Source organism: Pleurodeles waltl, chromosome 2_2, assembly GCF_031143425.1.
Source record: "Pleurodeles waltl isolate 20211129_DDA chromosome 2_2, aPleWal1.hap1.20221129, whole genome shotgun sequence".
Classification (NCBI taxonomy): domain Eukaryota; kingdom Metazoa; phylum Chordata; class Amphibia; order Caudata; family Salamandridae; genus Pleurodeles; species Pleurodeles waltl.
The window spans coordinates 1123077865-1123094289 of record NC_090439.1 but is presented as its reverse complement, the minus strand read 5'-3'; the positions used below and the strand labels follow the sequence as shown (position 1 = coordinate 1123094289).

General features: G+C 47.9%; 1 protein-coding gene across 2 annotated transcripts in view; it reads left to right on the top strand.

Annotated features, from left to right (window-relative positions):
- The window catches only part of PUF60 (poly(U) binding splicing factor 60), a 269830-nt gene that overhangs the window by 250189 nt on the left and 3216 nt on the right, over nucleotides 1-16425 (top strand). For both annotated transcript variants that reach the window (XM_069220967.1, XM_069220966.1), the window contains 2 exons: nucleotides 5741-5876; nucleotides 6403-6638. In XM_069220967.1, the coding sequence (XP_069077068.1) occupies nucleotides 5741-5876; nucleotides 6403-6638 (372 nt within the window). The remainder of the gene's footprint in view (nucleotides 1-5740; nucleotides 5877-6402; nucleotides 6639-16425) is intronic.

The following is a 16425-nucleotide window of genomic DNA, read 5'->3' as shown; positions in this document are numbered from 1 at the left end:
AGGACCGGACTTTCACTGGAGGAGTGACCCCCAGGAGTCCCTCTCCCTTGATCAAGTGGAGGTTTCCCCGAGGAACCCCCCCCCTTGCCTGCCTGCAGCGCTGAAGAGATCCCTAGATCTCCCATTGACTTCCATTACAAACCCGACGCTTGTTTCTACACTGCACCCGGCCGCCCCCGCGCTGCTGAGGGTGAAATTTCTGTGTGGGCTTGTGTCCCCCCCGGTGCCCTACAAAACCCCTCTGGTCTGCCCTCCGAAGACGCGGGTACTTACCTGCAAGCAGACCGGAACCGGGGCACCCCCTTCTCTCCATTCTAGCCTATGTGTTTTGGGCACCACTTTGAACTCTGCACCTGACCGGCCCTGAGCTGCTGGTGTGGTGACTTTGGGGTTGCTCTGAACCCCCAACGGTGGGCTACCTTGGACCAAGAACTAAGCCCTGTAAGTGTCTTACTTACCTGGTTAACCTAACAAATACTTACCTCCCCTAGGAACTGTGAAAATTGCACTAAGTGTCCACTTTTAAAACAGCTATTTGTGAATAACTTGAAAAGTATACATGCAATTTTGATGATTTGAAGTTCCTAAAGTACTTACCTGCAATACCTTTCGAATGAGATATTACATGTAGAATTTGAACCTGTGGTTCTTAAAATAAACTAAGAAAAGATATTTTTCTATACAAAAACCTATTGGCTGGATTTGTGTCTGAGTGTGTGTACCTCATTTATTGTCTATGTGTATGTACAACAAATGCTTAACACTACTCCTTGGATAAGCCTACTGCTCGACCACACTACCACAAAATAGAGCATTAGTATTATCTCTTTTTGCCACTATCTTACCTCTAAGGGGAACCCTTGGACTCTGTGCATGCTATTCCTTACTTGGAAATAGCACATACAGAGCCAACTTCCTACAACTACCAACAAGCCTTTGTTGCTTCAAGGGGTCCAGCACCCCAGGTATAGGTGTAGGGAGACTTTGGGAGGGGTCAGCTTCTCTGGACTTTGAAGTGGCAGGGCTGAGCTCCAAGCCATCTTCTCCTGGCTTAGTGCTCCCTCTGTGGGCCTGATGGCCAACAGGACGGAGTACTGTACATTGTGAGTGGTGCCTGCAGATGCAGTTGAGTAGCTCATGTGCTCCAAGGGAGATCTTTCCCAGTTGTTGAGGTTCTGGGCTGTCCTCCAAGGGGGTGGGGAGAGGGGGGTCAAACTTGTCTTTGATGGCGGGGTGGCCGACCTGTCAACCAGCACACTAAAGTGCTAGTGGGGCTTCAGGGGGCACCTCTAATGTGCCCTCTGGGTGCATGTCATGCTAAATCCAATAATAGCATTAGAATCGGTTCATTAAAGATGAGGTAAACACTGACACCATAGGTGTAGGAAGTTGGCTCTGTATGCACTATTTCAAAGTAAGGAATAGTATGCACAGAGTCCAAGGGTTCCCCTTAGAGGTAAGATAGTGGCAAAAAGAGATAATACTAATGCTCTATTTTGTGGTAGTGTGGTCGAGCAGTAGGCTTATCCAAGGAGTAGTGTTAAGCATTTGTTGTACATACACACAGGCAATAAATGAGGAACACACACTCGGAGACAAATCCAGCCAATAGGTTTTGTTATAGAAAAATATATTTTCTTAGTTTATTTTAAGAACCACAGGTTCAAATTCTACATGTAATATCTCATTTGAAAGGTATTGCAGGTAAGTACTTTAGGAACTTTGAATCATTACATTAGCATGTATACTTTTCACATAAAACACAATAAGCTGTTTTAAAAGTGGACACTTAGTGCAATTTTCACAGTTCCTGGGGGAGGTAAGTTTTTGCTAGTTTTGTCAGGTAAGTAAATCACTTACAAGTCTTAGGTTTGGGTCCAAGGTAGCCCACCGTTGGGGGTGCAGAGCAACCCCAAAGTTACCACACCAGCGGCTCAGGGCCGGTCAGGTGCAGAGGTCAAAGAGGTGCCCAAAACGCATAGGCTTCAATGGAGAGAAGGGGGTGCCCCGGTTCCGGTCTGCCAGCAGGTAAGTACCCGCGTCTTCGGAGGGCAGACCAGGGGGGTTTTGTAGGGCACCGGGGGGACACACAAGTCCACACAAAAAGTACACCCTCAGCGGCACTGGGGCGGCCGGGTGAAGTGTAGAAACATGCGTCGGGTTTTCAATGGAAATCAATGAGAGATCAAGGGATCTCTTTAGCGTTGCAGGCAGGCAAGGGGGGGCTCCTCGGGGTAGCCACCACCTGGGCAAGGGAGAGGGCTTCCTGGGGGTCACTCCTGCACAGGAGTTCCGTTCCTTTAGGTGCTGGGGGCTGCGGGTGCAGGGTCTTTTCCAGCCGTTGGGAAATGGAGTTCAGGCAGTCGCGGTCCGGGGGAGCCTCGGGATTCCCTCTGCAGGCGTCGCTGTGGGGGCTCAGGGGGGGACAACTTTGGTTACTCACGGAGTCGCCGGAGGGTCCTCCCTGAGGTGTTGGTTCTCCACCAGTCGAGTCGGGGTCGCCGGGTGCAGTGTTGCAAGTCTCACGCTTCTTGCGGGGAGTTGCAGGGGTCTTTAAATCTGCTCCTTCGAAACAAAGTTGCAGTCTTTTTGGAGCAGTACCGCTGTCCTCGGGAGTTTCTTGGTCTCTTGGAAGCAAGGCAGTCCTCTGAGGATTCAGAGGTCGCTGGTCCTGGAGAAAGCGTCGCTGGAGCAGGGTTCTTTAGAAGGCAGGAGACAGGCCGGTAGGACTGGGGCCAAAGCAGTTGGTGTCTTCTTTCTTCTTCTGCAGGGGTTTTCAGCTCAGCAGTCTTCTTCGGTAAGTTGCAGGAATCTAAATTCTTAGGTTCAGGGGAGCCCTTAAATACTAAATTTAAGGGCGTGTTTAGGTCTGGGGGGTTAGTAGCCAATGGCTACTAGCCCTGAGGGGGAGTACACCCTCTTTGTGCCTCTTCCCAAGGGGAGGGGGTCACATCCCTAATCCTATTGGGGGACTCCTCCATCTGCAAGATGGAGGATTTCTAAAAGTTGGAGTCACTTCAGCTCAGGACACCTTAGGGGCTGTCCTGACTGGCCAGTGACTCCTCCTTGTTTTTCTCATTATTTTCTCCGGCCTTGCCGCCAAAAGTGGGGGCCGGGCCGGAGGGGACGGGCAACTCCACTAGCTGGAGTGTCCTGCGGTGCTGGCACAAAGGGGTGAGCCTTTCAGGCTCACCGCCAGGTGTGACAGCTCCTGCCTGGGGGAGGTGTTAGCATCTCCACCCAGTGCAGGCTTTGTTACTGGCCTCAGAGTGACAAAGGCACTCTCCCCATGGGGCCAGCAACATGTCTCTAGTGTGGCAGGCTGCTGGAACCAGTCAGCCTACACAGATAGTTGGTTAAGGTTTCAGGGGGCACCTCTAAGGTGCCCTCTGGGGTGTATTTTACAATAAAATGTACACTGGCATCAGTGTGCATTTATTGTGCTGAGAAGTTCGATACCAAACTTTCCAGTTTTCAGTGTAGCCATTATGGTGCTGTGGAGTTCGTGTAAAACAGACTCCCAGACCATATACTCTTATGGCTACCCTGCACTTACAATGTCTAAGGTATTGCTTAGACACTGTAGGGGCACAGTGCTCATGCAATGGTGCCCTCACCTATGGTATAGTGCACCCTGCCTTAGGGCTGTAAGGCCTGCTAGAGGGGTGACTTATCTATACCTGCATAGGCAGTGAGAGGCTGGCATGGCACCCTGAGGGGAGTGCCATGTCGACTTACTCGTTTTGTTCTCACCAGCACACACAAGCTGGCAAGCAGGGTGTCTGTGCTGAGTGAGGGGTCTCCAGGGTGGCATAATATATGCTGCAGCCCTTAGAGACCTTCCTTGGCATCAGGGCCCTTGGTACCAGTGGTACCATTTACAAGGGACTTATCTGGATGCCAGGGTGTGCCAATTGTGGATACAAAAGTACAGGTTAGGGAAAGAACACTGGTGCTGGGGCCTGGTTAGCAGGCCTCAGCACACTTTCAATTCAAAACATAGCATCAGCAAAGGCAAAAAGTCAGGGGGTAACCATGCCAAGGAGGCATTTCCTTACAATAGTTTTCAGGGAAGCCGGTATGTAGCTGGGTAACTCGCAGTGACCAGTGCCTAGTACATACCTTAAGATGGTTTTCATATTCTCTTGCAGTATCTTGCAGTAGAACTAGACATCACAGGGGCATATTTGGTCATGCAGACAAGTCCTCACATGTATTATAATGCGGCCTGCTGCAGGGGTGAGTTACATGTAATACATGCAGTGACTTTGGCATAGCACACTGTAAGTGTGCCATGTCATGTTTTCACTCTGGGCTTGCAACAGGACAGTCTCCAATGGCAGGCTGTGTGCAACCTTTGTGTGGGTCACTTAGGATGGCATAAGTTAGGCTGCAGGACTTCCTATTGGTGTTGTCTGGAAGGTATTAAGGTTTGTCCGTCTTGTGGACACCTTCACCACCAAGCTGCGAGGGAAGGGGTGCCGCAACAAAAATGAACTGTTACAAGGGCATGGAGACTCCAATGCGCCTTCTCAGGAGTATGAGTCCTGCTAGGAATTTTTGTGTTTTTGTTCTGCTTACCCAAAAACGTGGTGCGTGACTTTGACCACTAACTGGAACGACTCCTGCAACTTATGGACCAGGCATATTGACTGCAGGCCTGACACCAGGCACGCCTGATCTGGCTCACACACATTTGTTTTTGAATGTCAAAACCGGGTTTAAGTTCGGTTCTTTTGGGCGGTGACATTCCCCTGTACAGTAAGTATTGGACGAAAAGCTGTCTCTGCTACGACGTAGCTCCAGATCTGCAATTGGTGGCTCAAAAAGAAAGGAATGGATGTCAACGTGCAGGAGTGGCGCCTGAAGTAGGGCCTGAACGTTATTTCTGGAGCAGAATGGCATCAGTGCAAATCTGCACCACACTACCTATTGTTGGAGAGCGGTACTGCTTAAAAGTTTTCGGATCCAGTTTGACAACTGGGGAATTGTCAAAAGTGAGGAGTCTGGTTAGAAGTCCATCAAAGCATATAGATTGGTGGTCAGTGGCCCCTCCTTGGGTGTCCTACCTGACCTCAGTCTTACTGTACTTGCCCTTAGATGAACCAAGAAGGAACTCAGTTTTATCTTTCGTTTAAGTTCACTATTTGTAATGCATCAAAGTATATATGGTACTAAATAGAAGCCCAGTGTGACCGATTCCCATTGGGATCACTTGCAAGATGGGACACTGTCTGCGGTATAACCTGTTCTGTAAATGCTGGGCATAGATGTTGAGCAAATTGAGTGGCAAACCGCTGCCCTGAAGAACACTGCATGCAGCTTAGTACAAAAAGAGGTCTCCTTATCCACGTATACTATTGAATGCCTTCCAGCCAGGGAGAAGTGAAAACACTTGCTGGCCAAACGAACACCCTGACCTCTTCCCTTACTGTCGGACAAAGAAGGAAGTGGTGCACCAGCTGCATGGCAGGTGTCCTTTAACAGGAGATATAGCATTGTTTGGGAGGAACTGTTGTATGTATATGTGATCTGCTTGGGCAAAGTCTGTCAGGTTTGCGGTCTTCACTCCTGCCTCTACCCAAGCCAGAGCATGGACAGGTGAGCAGGTGAAACATGTGAGCAAAGTGTTTTCAAATGTAGAAGTGGATTGGTGGTCTGTGCTTACAGAAGTTGCAGTGAGCCTGTCTAAATGGTGATTTGTATGATATTGAAACTTGCTTTTTCTTTTTGTTTGCAGGAAGCGGTTACAGGAACTAGTGTTCTGGCTTCATTAGGTTCTCCTGGGCTAGTGTCTCCCGCACTGACATTAGCACAGCCCCTGGGGGCATTACCGCAGGCCGTCATGGCAGCCCAGGCACCTGGCGTCATTACAGGTGAGAAGATATAAACGTATGAACTCTTCCACTGAAGACTGGTTCCCCCATCTAACACACAAGACAGCAGCCACTGAGATGTGATCTTTTGAGTCGCTGGCTGCTCGACCAGAAGTGTTCTGGAATCTAGACCACTTAAGTAGTGAAAATCATTTGTGGAACGTTGTTTCTACCCCATCTTGTCCAGCTCTAAAAAATGGGTATCGAAATAGTTTACTTCAAGAATTCATAACATTGCGTTAGATTCAGTCACGCGAATCATTGTGCTTAGATTTTATAGACTTGAAGAAAGGCTTAAATTAGGGAAGTTATGTCACAAATTTTAAATTATCAGTCATGGCTGGGAGATATTTTAAGTGTGTGAACTGAACAACATTTAGGTATTAAGAACTGCATTATTTAAATCTAATGAGATCATTTAATCAAATGGACTAAGCTTTTATAATGCCTACAGCTATACTTGGTTTGAGAGGCTGAAAGGAGCACACAGCTTTCTTTTTGAATGTTCTTTATTGTTCCTTTGTAGGTGTGACCCCAGCACGGCCTCCTATTCCAATCACTATTCCACAGGTCGGTATTGTGAACCCAGTGCTGTCTAGTCCACCCACACTGAATCTGGTGGAAATTAAGAAAGAGAAGGACGAAGAGGAGACCTTGTTGGAAGCAGAGCGGCCAGAGATGCTTAGCGAGCAGGAGCACATGAGTATATCGGGAAGCAGCGCCCGTCACATGGTCATGCAGAAACTCATGCGCAAACAGGAGGTAAGTCCCATGTGCTGGAGTATCATGAGCCTAAAAAAAAAAAGCTTATGTTCTACATAGTTGCCATGTTACGCATTTGTCCTACTGCAGTTTGCTTCTCTATGACCCACAGTATCACACCCTGTTTCCTTTATATGCGTATTGTTTACATTAATTTCGGCATCCTGCACTGCAACTGTAATTGTAGTGCAGTTTGTTGCTTAGCCTCTGGACTCTCTTTTGTGTGGCGTTGGAATGCTCAGCTTCGTGAGATATAAAGCCACTTCTGTGGTCTGAACATATACCACACAGGATTAAGGGACTTTCCTTGCTACTGCCTTTCATAATTGGAACCATTTGCAGTAAATAGAAGGGCCAAGCTGGTGTACATCGAATGCACAAGTCTCTCTTGCAGGTGACATTACATTTCATCAACAGGAATAAGAGGTGGACTCTCACCAACTTTATTGATCAGCATGCTGAGTTTCTACTTATGTAATTTAAGGACTTGCTTCTTGCAGACTTAACCTCTTTGAATTGTGTTGCATTGATACCAGCTGAGCTGCAGCAAAGGTCACCAAGGTAATTTGGATTATATCCTTCACTTAGTTTAGCATTAACACAGGATAGACCCCCATCTGCCTGACTGCTCTACAGCCAAAGCAGCTCTTGTGACCTTCAAGCATGTATATAGGACAACCACTGGGTTATACCACATGCTGTTTGAATAGATTAAGCTCTTCCAGCCTCTTTTGGAGAGGAGCATAATTTGATCTGAATGTTCTATGGAACATGTGTGCTGGAGCCAAGCAGGCCAAAAGTGTTTTCTCCCTACTCTTTTGTACATGCTGTAGAACCTACTAATGGGTTGAGATTGAGAATAAAGTTACCTTTATAGTTAATCTGTTGCTCCAAGCTCATTGGAACCGTCCTGTTTTCTCAGTTTGTATTTATTTAATAGCGCTGCCTACCCTAGTGTAAGTGTAGGAAGTTGGCTCTGTATGTGCTATTTCAAAGTAAGGAATAGCATGCACAGAGTCCAAGGGTTCCCCTTAGAGGTAAAATAGTGGTAAAAAGAGATAATACTAATGCTCTATTTTGTGGTAGTGTGGTCGAGCAGTAGGCTTATCAAAGGAGTAGTGTTAAGCATTTGTTGTACATACAGAGACAATAAATGAGGTACACACACTCAGAGACAAATCCAGCCAATAGGTTTTGTTATAGAAAAATATATTTTCTTAGTTTATTTTAAGAACCACAGGTTCAAATTTAACATGTAATATCTTGTTTGAAAGGTATTGCAGGTAAGTACATTAGGAACTTTGAATCATTTCAATTGCATGTATACTTTTCAAGTTATTCACAAATAGCTATTTTTAAAAGTGGACACTTAGTGCAATTTTCACAGTTCCTGGGGGAGGTAAGTTTTTGTTAGTTTTACCAGGTAAGTAAGACACTTACAGGGTTCAGTTCTTGGTCCAAGGTAGCCCACCGTTGGGGGTTCAGAGCAACCCCAAAGTTACCACACCAGCAGCTCAGGGCCGGTCAGGTGCAGAGTTCAAAGTGGTGCCCAAAACGCATAGGCTTCAATGGAGAGAAGGGGGTGCCCCGGTTCCAGTCTGCCAGCAGGTAAGTACCCGCGTCTTCGGAGGGCAGACCAGGGGGGTTTTGTAGGGCACCGGGGGGGACACAAGCCCACACAGAAATTTCACCCTCAGCGGCGCGGGGGCGGCCGGGTGCAGTGTTAGAACAAGCGTCGGGTTCGCAATGGAAGTCAATGAGAGATCAAGGGATCTCTTCAGCGCTGCAGGCAGGCAAGGGGGGGCTTCCTCGGGGAAACCTCCACTTGGGCAAGGGAGAGGGACTCCTGGGGGTCACTTCTGCAGTGAAAGTCCGGTCCTTCAGGTCCTGGGGGCTGCGGGTGCAGGGTCTTTTCCAGGCGTCGGGACTTAGGTTTCAGAGAGTCGCGGTCAGGGGAGGCCTCGGGATTCCCTCTGCAGGCGGCGCTGTGGGGGCTCGGGGGACAGGTTTTGGTACTCAGTCGTAGAGTAGTCCGGGGGTCCTCCCTGAGGTGTTGGTTCTCCACCAGCCGAGTCGGGGTCGCCGGGTGCAGTGTTGCAAGTCTCACGCTTCTTGCGGGGAGATTGCAGGGTTCTTTAAAGCTGCTCCTTTGGATAAAGTTGCAGTCTTTTTGGAGCAGGTCTGCTGTCCTCGGGAGTTTCTTGTCGTCGAAGCAGGGCAGTCCTCAGAGGAGTCAGAGGTCGCTGGTCCCTTTGGAAGGCGTCGCTGGAGCAGAGTTCTTTGGAAGGCAGGAGACAGGCCGGTGAGTTTCTGGAGCCAAGGCAGTTGTTGTCTTCTGGTCTTCCTCTGCAGGGGTTTTCAGCTAGGCAGTCCTTCTTTTTGTTGCAGGAATCTAATTTTCTAGGGTTCAGGGTAGCCCTTAAATACTAAATTTAAGGGCGTGTTTAGGTCTGGGGGGTTAGTAGCCAATGGCTACTAGCCCTGAGGGTGGGTACACCCTCTTTGTGCCTCCTCCCAAGGGGAGGGGGTCACAATCCTAACCCTATTGGGGGAATCCTCCATCTGCAAGATGGAGGATTTCTAAAAGTTAGAGTCACTTCAGCTCAGGACACCTTAGGGGCTGTCCTGACTGGCCAGTGACTCCTCCTTGTTGTTCTCATTATTTTCTCCGGCCTTGCCGCCAAAAGTGGGGGCCGGGGCCGGAGGGGGCGGGCAACTCCACTAGCTGGAGTGTCCTGCGGTGCTGTGACAAAGGGGTGAGCCTTTGAGGCTCACCGCCAGGTGTTACAGCTCCTGCCTGGGGGAGGTGTTAGCATCTCCACCCAGTGCAGGCTTTGTTACTGGCCTCAGAGTGACAAAGGCACTCTCCCCATGGGGCCAGCAACATGTCTCTAGTGTGGTAGGCTGCTGGAACTAGTCAGCCTACACAGACAGTCGGTTAAGTTTCAGGGGGCACCTCTAAGGTGCCCTCTGGGGTGTATTTTGCAATAAAATGTACACTGGCATCAGTGTGCATTTATTGTGCTGAGAAGTTTGATACCAAACTTCCCAGTTTTCAGTGTAGCCATTATGGTGCTGTGGAGTTCGTGTAAAACAGACTCCCAGACCATATACTCTTATGGCTACCCTGCACTTACAATGTCTAAGGTTTTGCTTAGACACTGTAGGGGTACCATGCTCATGCACTGGTACCCTCACCTATGGTATAGTGCACCCTGCCTTAGGGCTGTAAGGCCTGCTAGAGGGGTGTCTTACCTATACTGCATAGGCAGTGAGAGGCTGGCATGGCATCCTGAGGGGAGTGCCATGTCGACTTACTCATTTTGTTCTCACTAGCACACACAAGCTGGTAAGCAGTGTCTGTGCTGAGTGAGGGGTCTCTAGGGTGGCATAATACATGCTGCAGCCCTTAGAGACCTTCCCTGGCATCAGGGCCCTTGGTACCAGAGGTACCAGTTACAAGGGACTTATCTGGGTGCCAGGGTGTGCCAATTGTGGAATCAAAAGTACAGGTTAGGGAAAGAACACTGGTGCTGGGGCCTGGTTAGCAGGCCTCAGCACACTTCTCAGTCAAGTCAGTATCCGGCAAAAAGTGGGGGGTAACTGCAACAGGGAGCCATTTCTTTACAGTAAGTCAGAGTAAATTACATCAAAACGAATTACTATACAAAGATACTGAGTGATAAAGTATGATCATCTATAGAAACTCTGGTGTTCTACACATTTCTCATTGCACCTTCAAAATGTTTATCTGTATACAGGAAGAATAAGACAGTGAACCTTGGAAGATGTAGGTGTCAACATTTCATTCAAAAAGTGAAAGGCATTAATTGGACATTGATTAGAGAAGCATAAGATGAGGATGTATAAGCATATAGAGGATTACAGAATGCACTGGTTAACGTTGTCTGGTACATTGTGATTGTTTGAGAGAGCCAGCCATTGCATTTTCGAAGCACAAACATTTCAGCGTGGAATAATGTGTTCGATGGCATCTGTCGCTCGAGATACACATGTTGTGCATAGCCCGACAACTGGTGTTGGGTCGGAGTGTTACAAGTTGTTTTTCTTCGAAGAAGTCTTTCGAGTCACGGGACCGAGTGACTCCTCCTCTTCGTCTCCATTGCGCATGGGCGTCGACTCCATCTTCGATTGTTTTTTTTCCGCCATCGGGTTCGGACGTGTTCCTGTCGCTCCGAGTTTCGGAACGGAAAGTTAGCTATCTATCGGAAGATTACGTCGGTATTGTTGCGTTCGGGATCGGCTTAGATTGAATCGACACCGCATCGAAGATTGAAGAGCTCCGGTGCCCTTCGGGGTAGCTTTCGATCCCCCGTGGGGGCCTGGTCGGCCCGACCGCGTGTACAACAACGCTGATGGAACGGACCCCGTTCCGTTTCTGTCCCAAATGCCACAACAAATACCCGTATACAGACCAACATTTGGTCTGTAACCTGTGCCTGTCGCCTGAGCACAGTGAAGAGACTGGCGAGGCCTGTCGTGCGTTCCGGTCCCGAAAGACACTTCGTGACCGTCGAGCCAGAAGACTTCAGATGGCGTCCACGCCAACAGCGCACCGAGAGTTCGAGGAACAAGAGAAAGAAGAAACCTTCTCGATCCACGAATCGGACTCCGAGGAATTCGACGATCCAAGAACTGTGAGTAAGACGTTGAAGAAACAAAAGAAAAGTGACAAGGCCCAGGGGACGCCACTGCCACCAGGCCATGGCTCGACCCATAAATTCGGTGACCGACCATCGGCACCGAAAAAGGCCGACAAAGTGCCGAGATCGTCCGACTCCGGTCGAGACACCGGCACGCAGCCTTCTCGGGACCGAGAAAGTGCTGCTGAAAAGGATCGACGCCGAGATAGCGGTGCCGAAACGGCTCGACGCCGAGACAGCGGCACCGAGGAAGATCGACGCAGAGAGGTTTCGACTCTAAAAAAAGAAGGTGGTCACCTCGGAGCCGAAAAAGCATACAGACAGGGTTTCGGTGCCGAAACGACCCGCAACCGACCCAGTTACCTGTTCCTATTCAGAGGAGCAGTCCTTGTCCTCTCAGATGCGAAAGCATAGATTTGAGGAAGAGTTGCAATCCACCGAAGTGGACCATACGCAGAAACGTATTTTCATACAGGAAGGAACAGGGAAAATAAGCACCCTTCCCCCTATTAAGAGAAAAAGGAGACTGGAGTTTCAAACAGACCAAGCACCACAAACAAAAATGGTGAAAAAGGTAACTCCGCCACCCTCTCCTCCACCTGTAACTAACGTTTCGCCAGCACAAACTCCATCACATTCCCCGGCTCACACCACGTGAGCCAAGGTGACCAGGACCAAGACGCCTGGGACTTATACGATGCCCCAGTGTCGGACAACAGTCCAGAGGCGTATCCCACAAAGCCCTCACCACCAGAAGACAGCACAGCTTATTCACAAGTGGTGGCTAGAGCGGCAGAGTTCCACAACGTAAACCTCCACTCAGAACCAGTCGAGGATGACTTCTTATTCAACACCCTCTCATCCACCCACAGCTCCTACCAAAGCCTGCCTATGCTCCCAGGAATGCTTCGGCACGCAAAGGAAATCTTCAAGGAGCCGGTCAAGAGTAGGGCAATCACACCAAGGGTTGAAAAGAAATACAAAGCGCCTCCCACAGACCCTGTTTTCATCACCACACAGCTGCCACCAGATTCTGTCGTAGTAGGAGCAGCTCGCAAGAGAGCCAACTTACACATCTGGGGATGCACCACCCCCAGATAAAGAGAGCCGCAAGTTCGATGCAGCCGGAAAGAGTCGCAGTACAAGCTGCAAACCAGTGGCGCATCGCTAACTCTCAAGCACTACTTGCGCGCTATGACCGAGCCCATTGGGACGAGATGCAACACCTCATTGAGCATCTACCCAAGGAACTACAAAAGAGGGCGAAACAGGTGGTTGAGGAAGGACAGAACATATCTAATAATCAGATTCGCTCCTCTATGGACGCAGCAGACACAGCTGCAAGGACAATTAACACATCTGTGACTATAAGAAGGCACGCATGGCTACGAACGTCTGGTTTTAAACCAGAGATACAGCAGGCAGTGCTCAATATGCCCTTCAATGAGAAACAACTGTTCGGACCAGAGGTGGACACGGCAATTGAGAAACTGAAAAAGGACACTGACACTGCTAAAGCCATGGGCGCACTCTACTCCCCGCAGAGCAGAGGCACTTACAGCACCTTCCGCAAGACAACCTTTAGAGGGGGGTTTCGGGGTCAGGCCACACAAGCCAGCACCTCACAGGCAACACCGTCCAGCTACCAGGGACAGTACAGGGGAGGTTTTCGGGGCCAATATAGAGGGGGACAATTCCCTAGGAATAGGGGAACATTTCAAAGCCCCAAAACCCCTACAACCAAGCAGTGACTCACATGTCACTCATCCCCTCCACACAACACCAGTGGGGGGAAGAATAGGTCATTACTACCAAGCATGGAAAGAAATAACTACAGACACTTGGGTCTTCGCAATTATCCAACATGGTTATTGCATAGAATTTCTACAATTCCCTCCAAACATACCACCAAAAGCACAGAATTTATCGAAACAACATTCCGACCGTCTAGAAATAGAAGTCCAAGCATTGTTGCAAAAGAATGCAATCGAACTAGTACCAAAGTCACAAATAAACACAGGAGTTTATTCACTCTACTTCTTAATACCAAAAAAGGACAAAACACTGAGACCAATCCTAGACCTCAGAATACTAAACACCTACATCAAATCAGATCACTTTCACATGGTCACGCTACAAGAAGTGTTACCATTGATAAAACTACAGGACTACATGACAACCTTAGACCTCAAAGACGCGTATTTCCATATACCAATACATCAGTCGCACAGGAAATACCTAAGGTTTGTATTCAAAGGAATACATTACCAGTTCAAAGTATTGCCGTTTGGTTTAACAACCGCACCAAGAGTCTTTACAAAATGTCTAGCAGTAGTGGCTGCACACATCAGAAGGCAGCAAATACACGTATTCCCGTATCTAGACGACTGGCTAATCAAGACCAACTCACTGACAAGGTGCTCACACCACACAAATCAGGTCATACAAAACACCTCTACAAACTTGGTTTCACCGTCAACTTTGCAAAATCACACATTCTGCCTTGCAAGGTACAACAATACCTAGGAGCCATAATAGACACAACAAAAGGACTAGCCACTCCAAGTCCACAAAGAATTCAAAATTTCAACAATATCATACAACGCATGTACCCAACACAAAAAGTACAAGCAAAAATGATATTACAACTCCTAGGCATGATGTCCTCATGCATAGCCATTGTCCCAAACGCAAGACTGCACATGAGGCCCTTACAACAGTGCCTAGCATCACAATGGTCACAAGCACAGGGTCACCTTTTAGATCTGGTGTTGATAGACCGCCAAACATATCTCTCGCTTCTATGGTGGAACAGTATAAATTTAAACAAAGGGCGGCCTTTCCGAGACCCAGTGCCACATTACGTAATAACAGATGCTTCCATGACGGGGTGGGGAGCACACCTCGATCAACACAGCATACAAGGACAATGGAACGTTCATCAAACAAAACTGCATATAAATCACCTAGAACTGCTAGCAGTTTTTCAAGCACTAAAGGCTTTCCAACCAATCATAACTCACAAATACATTCTTGTCAAAACAGACAACATGACAACAATGTATTATCTAAACAAACAGGGGGGGGACACACTCAACGCAGTTGAACCTTCTAGCACAGAAGATATGGCGATGGGCAATTCACAACCACATTCGCCTAATAGCACAGTTTATTCCAGGGATCCAGAATCAACTTGCAGACGATCTCTCTCGAGATCACCAACAGGTCCACGAATGGGAAATTCACCCCCAAATTCTAAACACTTACTTCAGACTTTGGGGAACGCCTCAAATAGACTTGTTTGCAACAAAAGAGAACGCAAAATGCCAAAACTTTGCATCCAGATACCCACACAGGCAGTCCCAGGGCAATGCCCTATGGATGAACTGGTCAGGGATATTTGCATACGCTTTTCCCCCTCTCCCTCTCCTTCCTTATCTAGTAAACAAATTGAGTCAAAACAAACTCAAACTCATATTGATAGCACCAACTTGGGCAAGGCAACCCTGGTACACAACACTGCTAGACCTATCAGTAGTACCCCACATCAAATTGCCCAACAGGCCAGATCTGTCAACACAACCAACAGATCAGGCATCCAGATCCAGCATCGCTGAATCTAGCAATCTGGCTCCTGAAATCCTAGAATTCGGACACTTAGAACTTACCCAAGAATGTATGGAGGTCATAAAGCAAGCCAGAAGGCCATCCACTAGGCACTGCTATGCAAGCAAATGGAAAAGGTTTGTTTGCTACTGCCATCAGAATCAAATCCAACCATTACACGCATCTCCAAAGGATGTAGTGGGTTACTTGCTACACTTACAAAAATCTAACCTAGCTTTCTCTTCCATTAAAATACACCTTGCGGCAATATCTGCATACCTGCAGGTTACCTATTCAACTTCACTATATAGGATACCAGTCATTAAAGCATTTATGGAAGGCCTTAAAAGAATTATACCACCAAGGACACCACCCGTTCCTTCATGGAACCTCAATGTTGTCCTAACAAGACTCATGGGTCCACCTTTCGAACCCATGCACTCTTGCGAAATACAGTTCCTAACCTGGAAAGTTGCATTTCTCATCGCCATCACATCTCTACGAAGAGTAAGCGAAATTCAAGCGTTTACAATACAAGAACCTTTTATCCAACTACACAAAAATAAGGTAGTCCTAAGGACTAATCCTAAATTTTTACCAAAGGTTATTTCACCGTTCCACCTAAATCAAACGGTAGAACTACCAGTGTTCTTCCCACAGCCAGATTCCGTAGCTGAGAGGGCACTACATACATTAGATGTCAAAAGAGCATTAATGTACTACATTGACAGAACAAAAAACATCAGGAAAACTAAACCACTATCCATCTGGCTATACCTTGTTTTGATATTGGGTTTCCTGCATGAGGTTTTTGGAATGCAATAAATAGTTAAGTGCTTCCAAATCTGCTACCTTAAAGCAAAACGACAGCTGCCCATTACACCAAGGGCACACTCAACCAGAAAGAAAGGTGCTACCATGGCCTTTCTAGGAAATATTCCAATGAACGAAATATGTAAGGCAGCCACATGGTCTACGCCTCACACGTTCACCAAGCACTACTGTATAGGCGTGCTATCCGCACAACAAGCCACAGTAGGTCAAGCCGTGTTAAGAACCTTATTTCAAACTACTTCCACTCCTACAGGCTGAGCCACCGCTTTTGGGGAAATAACTGCTTACTAGTCTATGCACAACATGTGTATCTCCAGCGACAGATGCCATCGAACTGAAAATGTCACTTACCCAGTGTACATCTGTTCGTGGCGTCAGTCGCTCAAGATTCACATGTGCCCACCCGCCTCCCCGGGAGCCTGTAGCAGTTCGGAAGTTAGCTTAAGCTTTGTACATTTGTAAATATATTATTTAAACCTTTTATAGGTACATACTTAGTCACTCCATTGCATGGGCACTGTTACTACAACACAACTCCTACCTCACCCTCTGCGGGGAAAACAATCGAAGATGGAGTTGACGCCCATGCGCAACGGAGACGAAGAGGAGGAGTCACTCGGTCCCGTGACTCGAAAGACTTCTTCGAAGAAAAACAACTTGTAACACTCCGACCCAACACCAGA